The following is a 23,136-nucleotide window of genomic DNA, read 5'->3' as shown; positions in this document are numbered from 1 at the left end:
GGGGACGGATTTAGATGTGCCATAAGATCTATCTGTCTCTATGTTACACTTATGACCGGTCTTTCATAAATGAAGATAGTACTGCTATAGGACTGTAGCTGAGCACAGGTTTAGAAAAGTGTCTAGTCATAAAACAAACAGGTTTAGACATAGAAGAGTCAATAAAACTTTCACAGCATTGCAGTCAGAGCAGTCCTTTGGACTCAGAAGAAAAGTTGCAGGCCTTGAGGTTACATTTAGGTAAAGTCTGTTTCATTCTAATGGTTCCCCTTTTTGGGAAAGAGTCATATATCTTATGATGTTCTGAAGTGATGACATATACACAAATATGAAAATGCTGATGAGTGACCACATGTGATTTGTTTCACTGATTTTATGTACTGTAGCAAACAATAGTACATCACACCTAAATATTTGTTTCATAGGAAATGTATTTATGCCGGCTCAAACATCCATGCTTTAAATCTGTAAGGTTTACTGGAAATTATAATAATGAGTAAGTAAGTGAGTAAGGAAGGAAGGAAGGAAGGAAGTACACTCTTAAATATAAAGGTGCTTAAAAGGTTCTTCACTGTGATGCCATAGAATAACCATTTTTGGTTCCACAAAGAACCATTCAGGTAAAGGTTCTTTAAAGAACCATCTCTTTCTTACCTTTTTATAATCTGAAGAAGCTTCTTTCGCCACAAAAAAACAAAACAAACAAAAAAAATCTTTTGTGAAGCAGAAAGGTTCTTCAGATGTTAAAGGATCTTTATGGAACCATAGACTAAAAAAGGTTATTCTATGGCATCGTGAAGCACCTTTATTTTTAAGAGTGTAAGTAAGTAAGTAAGTAAAATAATAAATAAAATAAAATGTTTCTTTTCTGCCTAGAATAAAATGGTCAATGACTTGGCACATTTTGTCCAGATCTATTTATTCAAAATGCAATTTATACATACAATTACTTGAATGCATCTATAATGAGTACATTTTTAATTTCTGGATAAAAATTTATTTAGTCATTTTTGGGGATCAAAAATAAAGTCAAAAATATATCTGGACGATACAACAGAAAAGCACACTTAATAAAAAAAAAAAAAAAATGGTATAAAGTCATTTTAAATCAACAAGATTTGAAACCAATACAGAAAATAAAGTTCTAAGAACTTGGCACACATCTTTTAAAATAGACCTTCCTTGGCTCATGGAACTCACATTTGTTGAGGAGTTTGACGTAGATGGTCACACATAAGAGGAAATCCTTTGGTGGTCTTGTGATAGGAACTGTGAAAGTACAATTAGAATCTTATTCTAAACACTGTTGCATCACTGAACTGAAAGGGAAGCACAGAAATAGTGTGTCTTGTGCCAATCACAAATTTCACTTCTGCTGTTCTTTTTATTTTAGGTTCTAAAATAACAGAAACACCAACAAATCATAAGGTTAACAGTCATGATCATGATCCATTGTGCTGAATGACAAGGGACGAGCTTGTATTTGGGTGTGGATCAGTCCATTTCTCAATCGACTACAAAACCCTAAAATGTTGCCCATTCAGACAATCTTGCTTTGTGGCATTTTTGCTCAAAGCCGCCTATCTCATGCTTTAATGTGGAATGTGTGTTTGAGAAGTCAGAGAGTGAGGAACAAACCAGTATTACAGAGCTTATCAGTGCTCTCAGTAGTTCATTCACTCAGTAGCTCATTCGCTCTCAGTAGTTCACTCACAAAATCAGTTAAACTGTAAAAGGGTTAAAGGGGTTATACAGCATCACACCGATTCCCAGAACCAGCTTCAATTTACACACATAAAAACGTGTTTTAGAATTATATTTGTTTACAAATTTATTTTGACATTTAATAAGGATCAATAGGGATCTTGTTATATCAAAATATTTGATGCAGAATTCAACCAGCTACTATTTTTAAAAAAAAAACAACAAAAAACACAGCTCTGCTATTGAGATCTGTGCTGGATTGAATGCTTACAAACATCTGCTGCTGAGAGTGTCCTAGAAGGAAATAAGAGGAGGGATTTGTAAAAATGGGAGGGAAAAGAAACACAGAGGCCCATATAAAGAGCCAGTAAGTGAGAGGGAGGGATAAGTGGATGTCTGTATACTTTGTTGAAGGAGTTGAAGATTTAGGAGTAAGTGTACATCTGCATTCATGTGTCTTGCTGTTGCTCATTTTAAATGTTTTTAAGTTTCCTTAATAAAGCTGAATTAATTACATTTTTATTCTTTTCAAGGACACTGGAGAAACTCCAAAACTGTTTGAAAAGAGGACAGAGGAGTGCAGCAGAGAGAAAGAGGCAAGATGTTTGGCTGCCAGGGAGGCGGGTTGAGGGTACGGTCCTGGTTTACTCTGATATCTGGGTTAGTGGAGTGTTTGGGGTTCGCAGGGGTTGTTTTTGGCTGGGTATCGTTGGTTTTTGTGCTCAAGACTGAAGGCTACTTCAGAAGTCTATGTGTGAATGCCACAATAAATGGAACTGCTGTTGAAGGTCAGTTGAAAATGCAAACATATGCGTTGTGTATGCATGTCTAGCTGTGGAAACTGTGTAGTACATTTAACATTTGCTGTGTGTTAGATTGCAGTAGACAGGATGAGCAGCTCTCACTCATCTTCACCATCGCATCCTTCATGAACAACTTTCTCACACTGCCAAATGGCTTCCTGTTTGACCTCTTTGGTACCACAGTTGCCAGGCTACTGGGAATGTAAGTCAGATTTGGATGTGTATTTGTCTGGCTAAAGATGCCTGTCCACAACCACAAAAAAAGGTAATACTATGATATTATGTAAAGTATCCCAGCATATCTTGTCCATACCACGGTAAACAAATATGGTAATCAGTCAATACTAGGGTATTACCACTAGTATTAGGCCATCATATTGCTGTTATACTTTTTGCAAGGGATGTGTTCTTCTGTCCTTTTATTTTAAAGACTTTTTAGTGTTTATATAAACACTATGACTATTTTTACAAAATTGCTATATTTTGAGTGTAGTAATGGTTAAAGGCCGTTGTAAAGCTGTTCACTCTCCTGTTATCCATATTGTGTTTATGCCTCAAAAACAATTAGGAGGGAAGTGTATTAAAAATAGACTTTAATTTCTGCTGTGTGAAAAAAGTAGCGAGATCGTGTGAGAACAGAGGGGTGATATTGCAGCTGAGGGAAGGAGGGAAATTTGGCAGGACTGAGTCTGGGGTGTGCTGAGAATTTGGATGTTTTCAGCCTCTACAGAGATTGCATAATAAGGCAGAAATTATTGAATGTAGTTACCACTAAATGTATTTGGACACAAGTTCAAGTCACATAGTACTATTGTGAAATATTATTGCAATTTAAAATAACTGTTTTATATTTGAATTATGTGTGATTATATATGTTGAATTATAGGTGATTATCACGGCAAGCAGTGTTGCTGCTGTGTTCAATGCAGACCAACCTCTTTGAAAGCAAATGTCCTCACAGCACATAAATCTCTTTTATTTCGAATGCTGAATAAAAGTGTTAATGTCTTAAAAAAAATCTTACTGACCCCAAACTTTTGAAAGGCATTTTATGTGTGGCTTAAGTGTCCAAATATTTTTGGGGACACTTTATCTCCCAGCTCATAAATCTATATCTGTAATAACTCAGTTCATTATGTTTCCATATGTTTTGAGACAGAAGGGCAGATAAAATATCAAGTAGGTTCTGTCACCTATTTATTTAACCACTCTCATACTCTCATGTTATGATTTATTTTACAGATCGGTTTACACTGCAGGAATGTTGTTAATAGCCTTTTCCAGTCCTGGTAAATAGAGGGGGTTTTTCTTTCTTTCTTTTTTTTTAATCTTTATTTGACCTTTGGTATATTGATACATTTCAGTTTGTTTATAGTCATAACCGATTTTCACTCCTGCAGTGAACTCCGTCCTCCTATTCCCTGCTCTGTCCTTCATTGCTGTGGGAGGAATTCTGTTCTTGGTGACCAACATACAGGTATTGAATATTTCATCATGCAGTGAGGCTTCAAACCCATTGTGATAGTAACACATGTAGTAGCAAATGCACGAGCTGCTTCAAAAATGCTTTTCACTGGCTTTTCTTAGGATCTGAGGGTGCTTTCTGATTTGACCTTCACATGCTGCACTGTTAAAAATTGCTGTAAAAAAACAACCAAATTTTGACAGTAACAGAATCAGAATCAGAATCAGAATGAGCTTTATTGCCAGGTATGTCTACACATACAAGGAATTTGTTTTCGTGACAGAAGCTTCTACAGTGCAACAGAATGACAGCGACAGAACAAAAAACACAGATAATAAGTAAGGAATAATTGACGACGGGCAGTTGGATTATTAGAAAAATAATGCACACCCGAGGTGGTGATGCGGTCACGGCATTCGTCCGGTATTTCTACTTAAATCGCTATTGTGAGTAGGATTATTTCTTCCTTATCTCAGCCAACGCCTCCGTTGCTAATTCCAAAACCTAATTTTAAACCTAGTAATGGAGGCTTGAGCCGTTAATAACAGACTAATGCAGTTAATACAGTTAATAACTAAGTTATGAGAGAGAGAGAGAGAGAGAGAGAGAGAATTACCTCTGTGCATCTCTCAATAGTGTTCGGCAAGGTTTGGAGGTTTGTAATGATAGTGTTAAAGGCCAAGCTGAAGTCCACAAACAGGATCCTCACATAAGTCCCTGGTCTGTCTAGATGTTGCAGAACATAATGCAGTCCCATGTTGACTGCATCATCCACAGACCTGTTTGCTCTGTAGGCAAACTGAAGAGGATCCAGTAAGGGTTCAGTAATGTCCTTCAGGTGGTCCAGCGCCAGTTTTTCAAATTACTTCATGACCACAGACGTTAGAGCCACAGGTCTGTAGTCATTTAGTCCTGTAACTTTGGATTTCTTTGGGATGGGGATGATGGTGGAGCGTTTGAAGCATGAAGGGTCTTCGCACAGCTCCAGTGATCTGTTGAAGATCTGTGTGAAGATGGGGGCCAGCTGGCCAGCACAGGATTTCATGCTGTTTTTCATTAAAACAGTGCATTCTGGGTAATATTTGTCATTTTCAAGAAAATAGCCTGCTGCTATATCATGAATAAACAGCTTTCAAATCATTCACTGTTCTCTACATGAGTTTACTAATGAACTCAGAGTGAATTCAGACACTAATGAGCAGCTGCTGTTAACAAGCAGAATTACTAATGGAAAGAGAAACAAGACAAACACAAGAACTACAACTGACTTCAGCCACAGCCTTAGATGAAATCAACTGAAGATTTAAACAACTCAACAAACAGCTTTACCAGCTTCACGCATTACTAACCAGACTGAATTTATTTATTTCAGATGTCTATAGAAGATCTTATTGAGAATGAACAGAAGTTTAGATGATTCAATTGACGTTACCATTGTGGAGATCAGTGTTTGCTTTAGTTGGGCTCCCAACCCTTGACATTTGAACATTAGTTTTTGTTTGATTGTTGTAACTTTGTCTTTGAGATGCATTAATTATGGAAAAAGTGTTATGGTTGGTTAGGTGGTGTTGTCTATTTAGTCATCATTTCCTAAACTGGTGTAAAAAAGTGTTATTTTATATTTTATGATTTTCCTAGTGATTTACAGCATGAGATTGTTCAGTGTTGTGACAACCACAAATTAAGAAGTATTTAAGAACAGTTTGGGTTTAAAACATTTTGAACTATTGTCATTTACACTCAAAGAGGGACATCAAGAATCAGCATATGAATCTCAACAATAGTGACAATCAAAAGCGTCATGTTGCAATGCATGCTGGGTACCAGCACAGTACAAAACTCAACCATGACTCCCAGCATGCATTGCGGCATGAATAAATTATGCCACTGAATTGTCCACTTATTTTCTTGAATTCTTACTATGTGCTTTTGGTTTTGTGTTGAGTATTCGTAGCATGTTTTGTGATGTTTAGAATTTATCTGTTTATTTATTTTGTGGATAGCCACCATTGTTGAGATTCATATGCTGATTCCTGATGTGAGCATGTATTTGCTATCAACAATAACACATATACATACATTTTATTAAATGAGTGATGTGTTTTAACAGTCCTTGTTCTTTTGCTCTAGTGTCAATATTCAGTAAGAGAAGAGACACTAGATAAAATCAGTAAATCAGGAGTAAGAGAGCAATTAATATTATCAATCCATAAACAGCAATACCAGATTTATTTTTTTCTTTGACCACTCATTTTTTTGCTGTAATAAACATGTTTCCAAAACACATTGTTACAGCAGCCAAAGAAAACTTAATGTTAAAAAGTCAAGGTTCAAGAGCCCAACTAAAGGAGAATGCTGATCACCATCATGGAAGTGAAAAAAAACAAAAAAAAAACATCGAAACCTCTGTAACTCTCAATAAGATCTTCTGTAGACGTCTGACAGAAATAAAGTCAATCCAGTTAGTAATGTGAAGCTGGTAATGCTGTTTTTAGGAGTTATTTAATCAGATCTTGAGAGATTTAATGTCTTTTATTTCAGTTGATTTAAAGGTAAAGGTAGTATTTTTTTATAACAAAAGACTCGGATATTTTTGTTGCAAATGGAACGTGTTTGACTTGTAATGCGTTACCCTCAACACTGTCTTTTTCTGACCTTTAGAATGAAATGTCATGTTTTAGAAGACTTTGTTATGGTTGGCTACCCTATTCTCATGTGAAGTGATTATGAAGGCAAGTGGTGCTGCTGTTGTGTCCGATACAGACCAACCTCTTTGTAAAGCATATGTCCACACAGAACATAAATCTCTTTTATTTCGAAACAGGAAGAAATACTCCTTTTTCTTGTTTTCCATTATGTGAACCATTTAACAATGAAATGTCCTCTTATAGGACGTTTTGTGTATGATCAAGCAGAAATCTCATCTGCTGTCTTTAGGTGGGGAATCTCTTTGGCAATCACCGGTCCACTATAATCACTCTGTATAATGGAGCCTTTGACTCTTCCTCTGCAGTTTTCCTCATCATCAAGGTAAGAGGCAAATAAAACACCTCACACTGGAGAGAAAGATAAGATTGCTGGTGAAGTCTTGAATCATGATGGTCACATCTATCTCTTTCAGTTGCTGTATGAGGATGGAGTCTCTCTACGAGGGTCTTCCCTCTTCTTGGCCTGCTGCAGTGTCATTCATCTGTTCCGGACTTTTGTGCTGATGCCTCGTACACATATCCCACACCCGCTTCCGGAGAACTACACCTATGGGTAAACAACACATTCAACACCTTTTCCTTCAGAAACATGCTGATATGAGTGCCTTCTCTTGGAGAATATCAGCTACATACACTGTAAAAAATGATTCACTATATTTACTCAATAAAATTGTGTCAACAGATTACAAGCAATATTATTAATTAAATTCAACACAAAACAATTAATTAGAATTAATCAAATGAGATGCTTATAAATTATCCATTCAAAATGAGTAAAATAGCACAAACAAATTAAGTAAAATTTAAACAAAAATATTGGTTTCATTGGACAAAAAACACTATGCTAGTGATACTATGTTATGCATGCCAGGCCAGTAGTTGGCGATCAAGAAACACTGCGCAAAAACGTAATATGCATGCACATGACGTCACCTTTTTCACAAATTCATGTTTTTGTTGTTTACATGGAGATGATACAGGCATCTTGTTCAAAAGCTTGTGTTTCCAGGCCCCCAAAACTGAATTATTGAAGACACCTGATGTTAACACAGAATCACTGAAGGAGAAAATCATGTTTTACCATTGGGTCACCATCACGGTGGTCAATGTTTGCTTTAGTTGGGCTCTTGACCCTTGACTCTTTAACATTAGATTTTGTTTGGCTGCTGTAACTGAGTTAGACAACAGTTAAGACAAGCCAAGAGAAAAGGTGATCGGGTGGTGTTGGTTATGTTTTGACATCATCATCATCATCTGACCTGTATCTCTGAGTTGGATTTACCGTATCGGTTTCTGCCATCCTGTGATTGTACAGTGTAATGTCTGAAATTTTCAGCATAAACAGAGATTTAAAAGTTCTTCAAATCAAATAATAAAAAAAAGCTTTCATCTAGACACACAGACATCAAGTATCAGCGTGAGAACCTCAACAATGGTGACCATCAAATGCTGCAGTGCATTCTGGGTGCCACCAATCAAAACTCATCAATAGCTCCCATCATGCATTGCATATTTTTAGTAGTTTGTTTTGTGACGTTCAGAGTTGATCTGTTTATCTGAATATGCTGTTTATCACCATTGTTGAGACTCATACTCTGATTCTTGATGTCAGAGTGTGCCTAAAAGACAATTTTTAAGAAACCCTTTGGGTTATACTGAAACTTCAGATCTTATACTGTAGAATTACAGGACTGCTGCAATCAAAGTAAATCTAATTCAGAGTTTCAGGTCAAATGATGATAATACATAATCAACACCACCAGACCACCTTCTCATTTGGCTTGTCTAACTGTTGTTTAACTCTGCAACAGCAGCCAAACAAAATCTAATGTTAAAGAATCAAGGGTCAAGAGCCCAACTAAAGCAAACATTGACCACCGTAATGGTAACCTAAAAATTCAGATTTTCTCCTTCAGTGATTCTGTGTGTTAACATCAGGTGTCTTCAATAACTGTTTTTGGGGGGGCCTGGAAACACAAGCTTTTGAACACAATGCCTGTATCATCTCCATGTGAACAACAAAACATGAATTTGTGAAAAGGTGACGTCATGTGCATGTGTATTACATTTTGCGAGGTGTTTCTTCATCGCCAACTACTGGCCTGGCATGCATACTATTCATTAGCATATAGTTTTTTTTTTTTTTTTTGCCAGTGAAATCAATATTTTTGTTTAAATTTTACTTAATTTGTTTGTGCTATTTTACTCATTTTGAATGATTAATTTATAAGCATCTCATTTGATTAATTCTAATTAATTTTTTTGTGTTGAATTTAATTAATAATATTGCTTGTAATCTGTTGACACAATTTTATTGAGTAAATATAGTGAATCATTTTTTACAGTGTAGGAAACAGCTGAGTTTTCTTTCTTTTTTTTCCACACATATATATATATATATATATATATATACACACACACACATATATATTTGTATTAGCTGCAAACAATATGAGAACTTTGCCTGCAGGAAAACAACAAATACCAAGAGGATTTTGTCCTCTGTGTTGTTGATTTTTTTAAGGTGAAATACCTACTTCAGAATGATGGTATTCAGAATGCTTGTTCTTCACAGATTGACTTTATGCTTCACTGTCTATACCGGATATGTTTCCTCTAACAATGTCTGTCTCTTATTTACTGTGGTAGGATGAAATGTGGAGGGACTCGGGATTACACAGTTGCAAAGGTCGAAGAGAAAAACATCCAAACTTCCCAGGCTGAAGAGGAAATGCCATGTAAAGAGACTTCTCTTCAAGGCCAAAACACAGGCAAAATGGGTAAGGACATGTTCAACACTTCACAGTGGTGCCATTAAACACACCTTTTTGTAATATATATGCTGAGTCTATTATATGCCTTTGCAGTATAAAGATGACTGTTGAAATAGCTTGCACATTTTTAAGCTTGTTTTTACCTAAAAACAAACAAAACAAACAAACAAAAAACAGAAAAACTCCAATGTAACATACACTGTAAAAAGGCCTGTAATGTTTATTTAAAAATAAAAAATCAGGGGAAAAAAGTGTCAAAACTTATTAATTTGCTTACTCTAAGTTACGTTATCATAAATGTTGAATATGATCACATTACATGCATTTTTACTGTAAAATACTGTCAAATGTATGGTTATTGCAAGTAAATCTATGAATTACCATCAAATATTTTGTGGAAAATAATAAAAAGACATTCCCAGTCCCTGCGTGACACATCACATATGATTATATTTTATACAGTTAATTTTGTTTCTGGACAGGCCACTTATGATGAACTTTGATTTATTGTTTGGTTTTCAATTTTATCAGCTGTATTATCATGCTGGTTATCATTACATTTTCTGTAAACTGAAGGATGCAAGGACATTTTTTACAATGCATTTACTAATGATTTTATAGTCACTTCCTATCTAAGTGCTTGATCAGACTAAGCTGCAATGTGCTTGAAACGACAGCCACATTATTGTCCTGAATTTTCTCTGCTAGTTCTCTCTGATTAAGCACTTGCATTACGTGTTCCTTCCCCTTTTTACTTTGGTTACTTCATTGTGAAATATATCATGTGAAGTGGATCAACTCTATGAATGTATGTGTTTTTGTCAGAGCGTAGTTTCAAGAGCTGTTTGCTTTCCTGGTTCTTCTTGTGGCATCTGCTGTGGCTCTCAGTGATGCAGTTGAGACACTACTTGTTCATCGGGACCTTAAACCCGATGCTGAATCATCTGGCTGCTGGAGACCCAGGCCTTGGTATACACACACATATCACACAGACACACAGTCTCTTTATCCTCATGTCCAGCTATTTATGGGCAGGTGAAGCCATGCCTTTGAGCAGTATGAATAGATATAGACATGCCAATAGGCTCACACTGTGTGTAAACTCATGAGCGTGAGTTTTCGTCATTTTCTTGGCTGTGAACAGTCATGTTGTTTTTGCTTACAGTCAGTAGATACACAAATGCGTTTGCATTTACTCAGCTGTGTGGGATTCTGTGTGCCCCCTGGAACGGCCTCATCATGGACCGCCACAAAGGAAAGCAGAGAGAACCAGGTCAACACATAAATGCACACATTTCCTTAGGGTCATATGAAGAAAAATCGAATTTTCTTTGTTTGTTTTGTACTTATTCAGTATTCGTTGAAAACATTAGAAAACTCACTGCCTAGACCAAAAAGAGCATTTATTAAATTCCTGACATAAATGTAGAACACTGAGCTGCTATTTGAATCACATTTATGAGATTGTCCGGGTCATAGTCATCAAACATAGCATTAGCATTGTCATCTTTTTCATCATCATCATCATTTTTTTTTTTTTTTTTTTGCTTAGGTTCAGATTTATCTGTATTTATAAAAAATGCTGAATATCCATTTATGCAACAGACATACTGTAGGCTATTATCTGCTAAAATGCAGATTTGTCACACAACAACTTTTACGCAAATTAGATTGGGGAGGCATTAGTAAGTTTGATTTGATTTAATAATTAATTTACAGAAGAACTATTTCAAATGTATTAAATAACATTATATTCATATTTACTACTGAATTTAAAATGTTTTTTTAATAAATAGTAAAATTTAATTATTATTTAATTAATGGTAAAATCTTTTCCCCACCCCGTGAAGAATTTAAAAGAAAAAATAATGATTTTACAGAATTTAAATCATTATTTATTTAATATTGTTTATAATGTATACCATATAAATAAACTATGGCAACAAATTGATTTAGTTCAATGATAACATAAAAGCCAATTATTTAATGTTTAAAAAAAATGTCTACATTATCATTAATCAAAATCATTATTTTTCTGACAATGTAAATTAATTTGTAAACTACTGTGCTATACAGGACAAAGTGAACAAGAGGCAGACTTGAAGGCAGCCATATTGTCTCTGTCGCTGACGGCGCTGCAGTGTGTGCTGTTCTCAGTGTGTGCCGCCACCCCCATCCTTCCTCTGCAGTACCTCACTTTCATTCTTCAAGTCCTCAACAGATCCTTCCTCTACGGAGGAAACGCTGCTTTCATCAGTGTGGCGTGAGTCATCACAGGCCCACACGAACATTAAAGGGATAGTCCATCCAAATAGTCCAAACCCAAACCTGTACAAACCTGTATGACTTTATTTAGTTGATAAATCCCCCCCAAAAAAGAAAGAAATTAATTTTAGATGTATATTACTCTTGTGAAAAAGATATACACTTTGGCATACTTTTAAAAAATGTATGAAAATAATATACCTTAAAATAATACATTTAAGTGTGAACATAATTTAATGTGTTCAGACACTTAACTGCATGTTGTTTACAATTAAATGAAAATGTATTCTAGTTTAAATTTATATTAAATGCAGTTATATGAACTTAAGTAGGACTTTAAGTATATTTATTTTAAGTATGTAATTTCATAATTACTTCTGTTTTCATTAATGTAAACTATACATTAATGTCATTTCTGTTGAAACCTTTATGTCACATATTAATATATTTGTAATTAAACAATAATAACAATGAAGTTGCAATTTAATGTATTTCGAATATATTCACTTTGACTGTAATATCAAATAACACACTACAGGTTAAAATTATAATCAAGTAATTTGCATGTGTATTAAGTATGTTAGTCAACAAATGAAACTTCTTTAAAGCATTACAAATGGTGATTAAAAATTATTTAAAATAAGTAAAACACTTAACTGGATATTATTAAAAAGTGCATTTTTAAAACGTGTATTTAACTGTGTTACGATCCAGTCACGGCAGTGTAGTGTCTAAGTACTAAGTAAGTGGCCTTTTGTTTCATTATCTCCAATTACAGTTTATTAAAAATATACTTTTAAGATTCGAAGTACACTATAAGTGTATATTCAGTACAACTGCAATACAATTCAATACAAGCACACACTTATTTTTCACAAAGATATTCATCCATAAGTAAAAGAAAAGAGTTTTGGGTGTTTATGTATAATTGTGAATATGTGAAGGTAATTTATTATTATTATTATTTTTTTTTTTTTCAGGTTTCCATCCATACACTTCGGAAAGCTATTTGGAGCGGTGATGGCTTTCTCAGCTGTGGTCTCGCTGCTTCAGTATCCCTGCTTCACCCTCATTAAAGGACCACTGGGTGGAGACCCTCTTTATGTAAGCTTCTGAATGCTTTTAGTTTGTCTTTCCAACACGTACGTGCATTTTGTGATAAGGTGAGGTCACATTAGCAGAATTTCACTGGCAAAAAAATATCCATTGTCCCTTGTGTAGTGATATGAGTTCACACAGAAGTCACGTTCAACTCAGAAAATCCAAATTGAACAAAATCTGCACTGCAAAATCTTTCGCTCTCACGTGAAATTACTGATTATGTTCATTCCTATTTAAATGACAGGATTTTTCCTGTGAAATTTCACAGAACAACAGTAATTATGACCACAACAAAATAAACATATACAGTATGTGAGCAAATGACCCAACTGTATTATAACCTTCCAGTGGAGATCATGGTATTAGAATTAGCTTTCATAGTGTGTCAGATATGTTCACAAAAACATTGATTATGGTTTATTGATTTGTTTTTTATTATTATTTATTGCTATGGCTTTGTCTTTCCTTGGAACTTGTTTCTCTAACATTGGCCTATTCAAGTCTGACAAACAACTCACATTTTTCTAATTCTTAGGAAGAAAAAAGTTGGAGTCAGCTTCAGAATAAGAAACAGCTGTTTATCTTTTGAAGTCATCTAGTCCTCAGCAATGAAAGACATTTGTTTGGCAGATATAGATTCAGCATATTTGTAAATTTTTCTGAGAAGTTTGAAACTGTTATGTTCCGTTCACACACCCATCAAGAAAAAGAAAGAAAAAAAACTTTTTATTTAAAGTATTTCTGGCATCTCCTGTTTTAGATCAAGTATTGATTGAACTGTAATAATTGATTTCTCTAGGTGAACATTGGTCTGACCATTCTGAGTCTTCTGGCCTTCATCAACCCTCTTTATGTTTACCTGCACTGTCGGCGTCAAGCAGCCCAGCGAGCCAGTTCCAACAAAAGTGCCTCTTCATAAGTCCTCTAGGCAAAGGGAATATCAACCTGACCTATGACTTTTAAAACTGGTTTCTATTTCTTACTAGTTTTTCTTTACAAAACTACACAAAAATGTATAGTGTAAAGAAATATGTTACTAACCTTTCAGTGCCCTGTTTTGCAGAGGTTGACTCTTCACCCCTTGTATGCGGTGTGTTATCTTTGCTGATCATAGCAGGAAATTGACCACTTCCCCACCCTCTTTACTATTTGTTTTTATGCACATTAGTTGCTGGATCTTGCTGGATAAGTAGAGATACATCATAAAGGGACCACCATTAAAATATGTGATATTTTTTGACCAAACAGGGGAGAAATGTCTGAAAATGTTCAACTAACTGTAACACCAACTAAGCAGTGAGTTAATCCATGCATGTGCACAAATATATATAGTAATTCTCAGCAAATGTTTACATGCGCGGTGGTTATAGGAGCCCTCTGCTGGACACTGTGTGAAACACATCCTCCTCGGTGCTCCTAATGAAGTAGCTGTTATTTAGTCAGCTTTCTGTAAGATCTCTTTTACAAATATATCAGTATTACTCCAAATAAAGGGAATTGTTATAAGAAGTTTAGTGAAAGTAACTGAATTTGTTACTGTTGTAATGTTTGTCAATAACGTCTTAACATCTTGCTAGAACCTTTAACTGTCCTGAAACATTGCTTCCTGTGTGTTCTTAAGGTGCCATTAACCAATCAGTGTTGTCATGAAGCCATTGTCCAGAAACTTCACATGCCATTTATGGAACAGTAACTGTGTAAATAAGTAAATAAATAAGCAACTGCACTTTAACTATGGTTCTATGTAAAGGGCCTGTTACAGGTTGCCAAAAAGTGAAGAAGAATACAAATTAATAGGCCAGAAATGCCATTAAAAGCTTTGTGAATCAAAACTTGTTATATTTGTTGTTACAGATGTAAAACATTTGCCCAAGGTGCACCAGCAGATGGCGCACAATGTGCTTTTGTATGAAGCTTTGCACCCAAGTACACATGCTAAATAAAGTTTTCAAAATATAATGTCAGTTTAATGTTGTGCATCTTTATTTTTAGTCTTTTTTTTTTTTTTTTTGCGTTGTAATTGTTGTAATTAAGATTATTCTATAACTATATATATCTAAACTTAAATTCAAGGCTTACTGTGTGGCCCGCTTGGCTTGCTGAGGCTGCCTAGTGAGTCCGAGCTGCCTGGTTGAGAACCACTGGCTACTTGAAATCCAGTTTACAGCATAGATTTGTTCGGAGTTGAACCCAAACCCCACTTTTTTGTTTCTTTAAAGAATCTTGAAAAACAAAAATGTATATTAGTTTCCTCAAAATTATTAAGCAGCACAACTGTTTTCTAAATTGATTATAATAACAAATGTTTCTTGAGCACCAATTCAGCATATTAGACTGATTTTTTAAGGATCACTTGACACTGAAGTAATGAATGCTTATAATTTAGATTTTCTATCACAGAAATAAATAGCACTTTATTAAACAGTTATTTTAGTTCTTATTTTAGTTCAATATATATATATATTGTATGTATATAAATAAATAAATATATTTATAATATATAATGTATATAAAGATTTCATTTGCAAAAACAAATAACTCCATTTTTAACAGTTCTCAAAAATCATGTTTTTTCATTGTGCATTCCAATTAATCTCAATGAAACTGCAGTTGTTGTTTTTTTTGACTAGGTTAAAATATAGCTAAAAAACAGCTAACTAACACAATAAAAAAAAAACAATAAAAAACATGATGTTTAGATAACAGAGTTATCTGTTTCTGCAAATATATATATATTGGAACTTGTTTCTCTAACATTAGCCTATTCAAGTCTGACAAATATATATATATATATATATATATATATATATATATATATATATATATATATATATATATATATGCACTACATGACATCAACATCATTTTAAATTATGATACAAATGCTATTGGGGTGAGCGGGTCAAACAATTAATCTAAACTCTAACTGAAGCGAGTGAGCTATTTACTCTCTCTTCAAATTATTTCCATCCTTTTTTGCTCTGTTTTCCTCTTTATCTCTCTCTCTCTCTCTCTCTCTCTCTCTCTCTCTCTCTGAACATCCTTTCAGTGTTATAAACTGTTTGGGATATGACATGGTCTGACATCGCCACTAAAAATACTAATGAACAAAAAAGACTTGCAGAAATAGATAGATGAGGGCGGCAGTGTAAAATGACTGATTGTGAAACTTAGTCAGTGAGATGAATGTGACAGAGAGATGGGAAGGCTCTATAATTACTATAAATGGAAATGCCGGGATTTAAGGAAGCACAATAAAAACATTGGTTATAATTAGTGCTTATGTGACCCTGGACCACAAACCAGTCATAAAGGTCGATTTTTTTTTAAATTGAGATTTATACATTATCTGAAAGATAGGACAATATTTGGCTGAGATACAACTATTTGAAAATCTGGAATCTGAAGGTACAAAAAAATCTAAATATTGAGAAAACCGCCTTTAAATATGTCCAAATGAAGTCCTTAGCAATGCATATTACGAATCAAAAATTTAGTTTTTATATATTTACGTGGGAAATTTGCAAAATACCTTCATGGAACATGATCTTTACTTAATATCTTTTTTATTTTATTTTATTTTATTTATTTTTTTTGCATAAAAGAAAAATTTATGATTTTGACCAATACAATGTATTGTAGGCTATTGCTGCAACTAGACCCGTGCGACTTAAGACAGGTTTTGTGGTCCAGGGTCACATATGACTGAAAGAAGGGACTGCAAAAGAAATTTGCTTTTAGGAGTTTTAACTGATAATATGCTGCATATACACCATGGGGGGAGGGAAAGAAAACAATCTTGTTAAAAATGTTAAAACATCTTACCAACATAGATATGATCTATGTACTTTTAGGTACATTTGGTCCATCATCATGTACTAATGCTGAAATGTGCTGTGAACTCCTTATCATTATTTGCTCACTTAGTCTTTAGACTTTATATACTCTCCAGACTCCCAACAGGTCTTAGATTTGTGTTAATAGATTCAGAAGATGCTTTTATGTAAAACAACTATTCAGGGTATACTGTAGTTCTCCTTGCACTTGTTATAAACTCATCTATGGATCTCATGTTTGTGCTGCCATAATTAATTCATGTGTTGTTGTCCTTTTGCCATGCTATTTCTGGCCCCTGGTATTACCTACCACTACCTGCAGCCAAACTTTTTTGTTGACCTTGCATTATGTTCTGATGATATCTGGTATCTGATGGTATCTGCTTCTGGGGTCTTGGGTTAATACTCAGTAGATAATGATTTTTAGCCTTTATGTTTTTCCCAATTCCCATCTGAGCCTTGCACATTTCTTCTATCACAATGCCTGACATAAGTTTCCATGTTGTGGGCAGGCAGGTTATTGCTAGTTTTTCCATTGTCCAACCTCCTGTTGCAAATTTATACGACAATCTGCTGGTAGGAGTTTAATCGTCTGTACCACCAGACAACAACAATTTAGTGCTGTAGTTTTCTTACCAGTAAGTATGAATCATATCAGGGCCTGATATTGTTCAAATCTTCTGCCCTTGGACATCTGTCTCTATTGAGAGCAATCAGTGGATTTGTCTCAGATCTGCAGGTGTTCTCTTAAGGTGTCACAGCTGTGAGTAGACATCTTTGAAAAAGAGGGAATTACTCATTTAGAGTCTTCTGTTCTTGGTGTATCTCTGCCGTTGCTGTGCTTTAAGACTTACTTGATCAGTATCTAGGCCTTTAATTACAGGCATTGTGTTACTTCCGTAGCTCATCTTTACTCCATTCTGTAGCTCAGCCATCCCACTAAATTTTGGCTTCTTCCTTTTTCCTTGCTTCCTTGGAAGAATTTGATGTCTTTTGCTTTCAAAATCTGAAGGATGACGATTTACAAATATTTGGGAGATGAATGAATGAATGAATGAATGAATGGGAGATAAACCAGGGATAAAAAAAAAAAAAAAAAAAAAAACTGTTGATTTTAACCATTTTGTAGATAAAAGCAGTTTGATTATTTGTTCTCTGCCAACAGCTTGTACCATTAACTGCGTTCTCTCTCTCATGCACATTCTCTTCATCTCTCTGCATCATTAAATCTGCGTCATAATGGCTTGAGATATGACAGGGACAGCCTTTGTATAAAAATAGAGATGTATGAATGAATAGACAGCAGATAGACAGATGAGGGAGGCAGTAAAAAAGCAATGGAGGTAAATATTAGTCACTGAGACAAAAATGACAGAGCGATGATAAGGTTCTGCTCTCTATTACAGGAAGTGTATAAATCGTAGGAGTAAAGCTAAGTCATTATTAAGACAAAAACAGGTCAGATAGCTAAGTATAGAGGTAAATAGAGTTTACAGTACTAAACAGGTGGGAGAGCATTTTGTAGGGGGGATGGACACATTTCCGTTCAATACTGTTTTGTATTTTTTTTTTTATTATTTATTTATTTTTTTTTTGTGTGTGTGGACTATTTTAATAAGTAAAAAAAAAAACTTTTTCTATTATTTATAAATTACATTTTTCATATTAGGGCTGTCAAGTGATTACATTTTTTAATCTAATTAGCTGCACATAAATTTTGGCTGAGAATTGAAATATTGAATACTGAAATACTAAAACTGCAAGTGGATGAGTGGGTCATTCAGTCATTCATTCAACCGATTCGTTCGAACGGCTGATTCATTCAGAAATGAAGCAAGTGACTGTCTTAATGAATGGGTCACCGAATTACTGGCTCACAAAATTCGTTCAAAAATGTGGATTCATTTAAGTAACGAAACACCATAGTGTGTTGCTCAAAGACACACTAGAGGCTTTGTTTGGAACTTTTTTCTTTTTTTTTTCATTTTCATTGGCCATATAGAACAAAACAGGCAATGTTGACAACACTGTCTAAAATACTGTCTTAACATAATGTTAACTTTTTGTTTACTGTATGAAATCAATATCACATTTGCAGTTATGCAGATATTTGAGAAAAACACCACTCTTGCTGTTGTGATATTGCTAAATTAGATTGTGATATATGTTTAGTTTAGTTTGGTTTATTAAATTATAAAGCACATTTCAAAACAACAGAAGTTGCAACCAAAGTGCTGTACAGAGGTTAAACAAAAAATAAAACAAAATGCTGCAAATATAATATAAAAAACTTATATTATAAATAAATAAATAAATAAATATATTGCTATAGTCGTCATCCTGCATCATGTTCATCATCAACATGCAATGTTAATCATTTTAAGTTTTAATTTTTCCCCAAAATGAATCATATCAAATCAGTGTTAAATTTGACAGCCCATAGTATGAGATGAAAAACAGTCAAAAAAGAATGCAGTGTTAACAGTTTGGTTGTAAATAAACCTTGCATCCAGGGTGATAGGTGTTAGTATAGAGTCTAAAACCATACTATTGGGATTAATAAGAGCCAGCTAAGAGTAAGCTAAAACGCTTACTGGCTATATCCGTATAATCATCCCCTATACTCTACATTACTCCGCTAATATAGTTCACTTAATAAGTGAACAGCCATATCACCCTGCAGCCCAAGACCAATTGCCCACGAGAAGCTAAGCAGGGCTGAGCCTGGTCAGTACCTGGATGGGAGACCTCCTGGGAAAACTAGGTTGCTGTTGGAAGAGGTGTTAGACCAACAGGAGGTGCTCACCCTGCAGTCTGTGTGGGTCCTAATGCCTCAGTATACTAATAGCCTAACCAAAGATTCTCACTTCTGATGACTGTATTTAGGCTTCAAAATTCATAAAAGTTTTGCTCGTTTGTGAATATTATCTTTACTATTATCCACTAGCAAATTGGAAAAACCTATAATTATTTTTGTTGATTGAACCAGAGTGGTGCTAACTTTTGCCCTACAAAGAAATTATTTCTGCAGTACTTTATTGCAGACAACCTGTACAGAAACACGTTTTTGCTGTTGGCATAGAAATTACACACTTCACTTTTAAGAGCTAAATCTGTGACACAAATTCATGTTGTACATTAGGAGATTTATATTAAGATTTTCTGGTTGTCAACCTCTGTAAGAAGGCACACATGTACAGTACAAAGCTGAAAAACATGTTCATGGCATTAGGACGAAATATTCAGAGTTGAGCTGTTCAGTACAGGTTGGCAACTGTCAAAGGACACACATATGAACTGACATGCACACACAAGCATGTACACACTCTCCCCAAACCCTTCTGTTGCTCTTTAAAGCGTGTGTCACTGCCCCAAGTGTTGAGGGGGAGTGTGGTCATCTGTCTGATCTTGCCTCATGTATGTATGTCTTGTGTGTGTGTGTCTTCCCCCACGGCCCCCTGTAGCGCTGAGAATGTGCAGTGATGAGTTAGCTGGTGGGCTAAGATTATTGTGCACAGTACATAGCCTCAGGCTCGGCTGCGTTGTTTCTGCAAAGCACACTAAGAACAAAGGGCACTTATGACGAGGAGTGACCTACTACTGTGTGTATGGTTCTGCAGGCTGTGTGTCCCGTCCCCCATGGTCCCCTGCCCTAACCTTTGATTCTCAGTGATGAGTGAGCTTGTGGGTACAGATGAAAGTGTGTGTTCTTGTGTGTATACGATATTCAGTGTTTGTCATGTGATATTTCATAAAGTCCACTGAGAGAAAGAGTAGGAGGAGTACAAGAACTGTAAAGCGTGCATATCTGCACATGCACATGATTGCATTCTGGCAGAGCAGACTGTGCGTGTGCGCTTGTGTGCATACAGGTTCAACATGGGGTTACAATTAAGAGATAGATAACAGCATTAGCTCAACATAAAAAAGCAGTCAAAAAGAAAGTCCCCACAAAAATACAAAAACAAACTTGTGTGTTTGCATGTGTCATGACATGGGTACACAGGTGTGTGTGTACAGATGGACTGCATCATGCTGAAGTTGGAGCGCACTGACCTCAGTCACGGTCAGGGAACAGAACTCTGACTCAGTGCAGCCCACACACATGACATTTGCACACAAATGCATACATGAATTTCTAACACTTCTTTTACTCAACCATTTACACACGTATCAGCTTTTTGTCTTCTAAAAATGTGGCTCTCGAAACTAAAAACTCTGCATTGCCATTGAGTAAAAATATTCTGAAGAAATTTCAGGTTATAGGATCAAATTTGATTGCTAGAATCCTCTTGGATGTGATTTTATATTTAGAATCCTATGGTAGGCTATTGGATTCTAATATTTTATTGCTTGATGTTTAAAAGAGATCACAGTGGGAGCTATAGGGGTTTAAAAATTCTAAAAGATTTTTGTAGAATTATGTTAAGCCTATAAAGCCTTCAGTATCATATTTGATACTCAAATTTCTAAAGCCTCTAAATTATCAACAAGATCAAAACTTTGCCGAAAAACCTGTTGTACGCAATCTTTTACATGTATTCATAATAAGACATTTTTGGAAGATATAATGACAACTGATATTTATATGCATTTTACACCCTGACTTCCGGAAATGTTGGGACGTTTTTTAAATTTGAATAAAATGAAAACTAAAATAATTTCAAATCACATGAGCCAATATTTTATTCACAATAGAACACAGAGAACATAACAAATGTTTAAACGGAGAAATTTTAAAATTTTATGCACAAAATGAGCTCATTTCAAATTTGATGCCTGTTACAGGACTCAAAATAGTTGGGACAGGGGCATGTTTACTACAGTGCAGCATCTCCTCTTCTTTTCAAAACAGTTTGAAGACGTCTGGGCATCGAGTTTATGAGTTTCTGGAGTTTTGGTGTTGGAATTTGGTCCCATTCTTGTCTGATATAGGTTTCCAGCTGCTGAAGAGTTCGTCTTTGACATATTTTTCGTTTAATGATGCACCAAATGTTCTCTATAGGTGAAAGATCTGGACTGCAGGCAGGCCAATTCAGCACCCGGACTCTTCTACTACAAAGCCATGCTGTTGTAATAGCTGCAGTATGTGGTTTTGCATTGTCCTGCTGACATACACAAGGCCTTCCCTGAAATAGACATCGTCTGGAGGGGAGCATATGTTGCTTTAAAACATACCTTTCAGCATTCATAGTGCCTTCCAAAACATGCAAGCTGCCCATAACGTATGCACTAATGCACCCCCATACCATCAGAGATGCTGGCTTTTGAACTGAACGCTGATAACACGCCAGAAGGTCTCCCTCCTCTTTAGCCCGGAGGACACGGCATCCATGATTTCCAACAAGAATGTCAAATTAGGGCTCGTCTGACCATAGAACACTTTTCCAGGTATCCATTTTGCATGATAGAGCTTTAGTTGGCATCTGCAGATGGCACAGCAGATTGTGTTTACCGACAGTGGTTTCTGGAAGTATTCCTGGGCCCATTTAGTAATGTCAATGACAGAATCATGTTGACGAGTGATGCAGTGTCGTCTGAGGGCCCGAAGACCACGGGCATCCAACAAAGGTCTTCGGCTTTGTCCCTTACGCAGAGATTTCTCCAATTTCTCTGAATCGTTTGATGATGTTATGCACTGTAGATGATGAGATTTGCAAAGCCTTTGCAATTTGGTGTTGAGGAACATTGTTTTTAAAGTATTCCACAACCTTTTTACGCACTCTTTCACAGATTGGAGAGCCTCTGCCCATCTTTACTTCTGAGAGACTCTGAAGACATCCCTTTTATAGCTAATCATGTTACAGATCTAATGTCAATTAACTTAATTAGTCGCTAGATGTTCTCCCTGCTGAATCTTTTCAAAATGTCTTGCTTTTTCAGCCCCTGTGTCAACTTTTTTGAGACCTGTAGCAGGCATAAAATTTGAAATGAGCTCATTTAGTGGATAAAAGTGTAAAATTTCTCAGTTTAAACATTTGTTATGTTCTCTATTTTCCATTGTGAATAAAATATTGGCTCATGTTATTTGAAAGTCTTTTAGTTTTCATTTTATTCAAATTTAAAAAACGTCCCAACATTTCCGGAATTTGGGTTGTACTGTATGTAAATAAATAGTCTGCTATAATCTTTCTGGCTAACATTTTTTACGCCAGGCTTTACAAGGTTAGAATTCCACGTGCCATTTATCCCACTGGAAATTTTTATTTCTTATATTGATATTTTATTTCTTATTAGAAATTTTTAATTCATGTCTTGTAGGAAATACTGTCATTCACAACAACAAAGACAGAGTTGTTTCCACAGACTTAGTAATTATTGTTTCCTATGGCAACACTCATAATGTCATTTTATTGTTGATGCCCACAAAATTCTTACCAAACTTATGTACTGTGCATGTGACTAATCCTAATCGCACTGCTTCAAATGGGATTCAAACCAGCATCAACCAGCAGGCAGTCGCTAATATGCCTCTTGAGG

General features: G+C 35.3%; 1 protein-coding gene across 1 annotated transcript; it reads left to right on the top strand.

Moving 5' to 3' along the window:
• Positions 1-2,099: 2,099 nt before the first annotated feature.
• Positions 2,100-14,784, top strand: slc43a3b (solute carrier family 43 member 3b). The gene is made up of 13 exons (XM_058798828.1): positions 2,100-2,135; positions 2,238-2,492; positions 2,580-2,709; positions 3,750-3,796; positions 3,908-3,984; positions 6,910-7,002; positions 7,094-7,233; positions 9,330-9,460; positions 10,280-10,423; positions 10,620-10,727; positions 11,531-11,717; positions 12,700-12,823; positions 13,620-14,784. Exons 2-13 carry the CDS (start codon positions 2,306-2,308, stop codon positions 13,737-13,739), a joined length of 1,488 nt encoding a protein of 495 aa, XP_058654811.1. The 5' UTR covers positions 2,100-2,135; positions 2,238-2,305; the 3' UTR covers positions 13,740-14,784.
• Positions 14,785-23,136: the final 8,352 nt, after the last annotated feature.

This window comes from Onychostoma macrolepis, chromosome 14 (assembly GCF_012432095.1).
Source record: "Onychostoma macrolepis isolate SWU-2019 chromosome 14, ASM1243209v1, whole genome shotgun sequence".
Lineage (NCBI taxonomy): Eukaryota > Metazoa > Chordata > Actinopteri > Cypriniformes > Cyprinidae > Onychostoma > Onychostoma macrolepis.
The sequence above is the reverse complement of the archived record's forward strand: the minus strand, read 5'-3'. Positions and strand labels throughout refer to the sequence as shown.

Coding starts and splice junctions, on each gene's coding strand:
- slc43a3b (XM_058798828.1), top strand. CDS start 2,306: ATGTTTGGCTGCCAGGGAGGCGGGTTGAGGGTACGGTCCTGGTTTACT. Junction 7,003..7,093: donor CAGTTTTCCTCATCATCAAG/GTAAGAGGCAAA, acceptor TATCTCTTTCAG/TTGCTGTATGAGGATGGAGT. Junction 7,234..9,329: donor CCGGAGAACTACACCTATGG/GTAAACAACACA, acceptor TTACTGTGGTAG/GATGAAATGTGGAGGGACTC.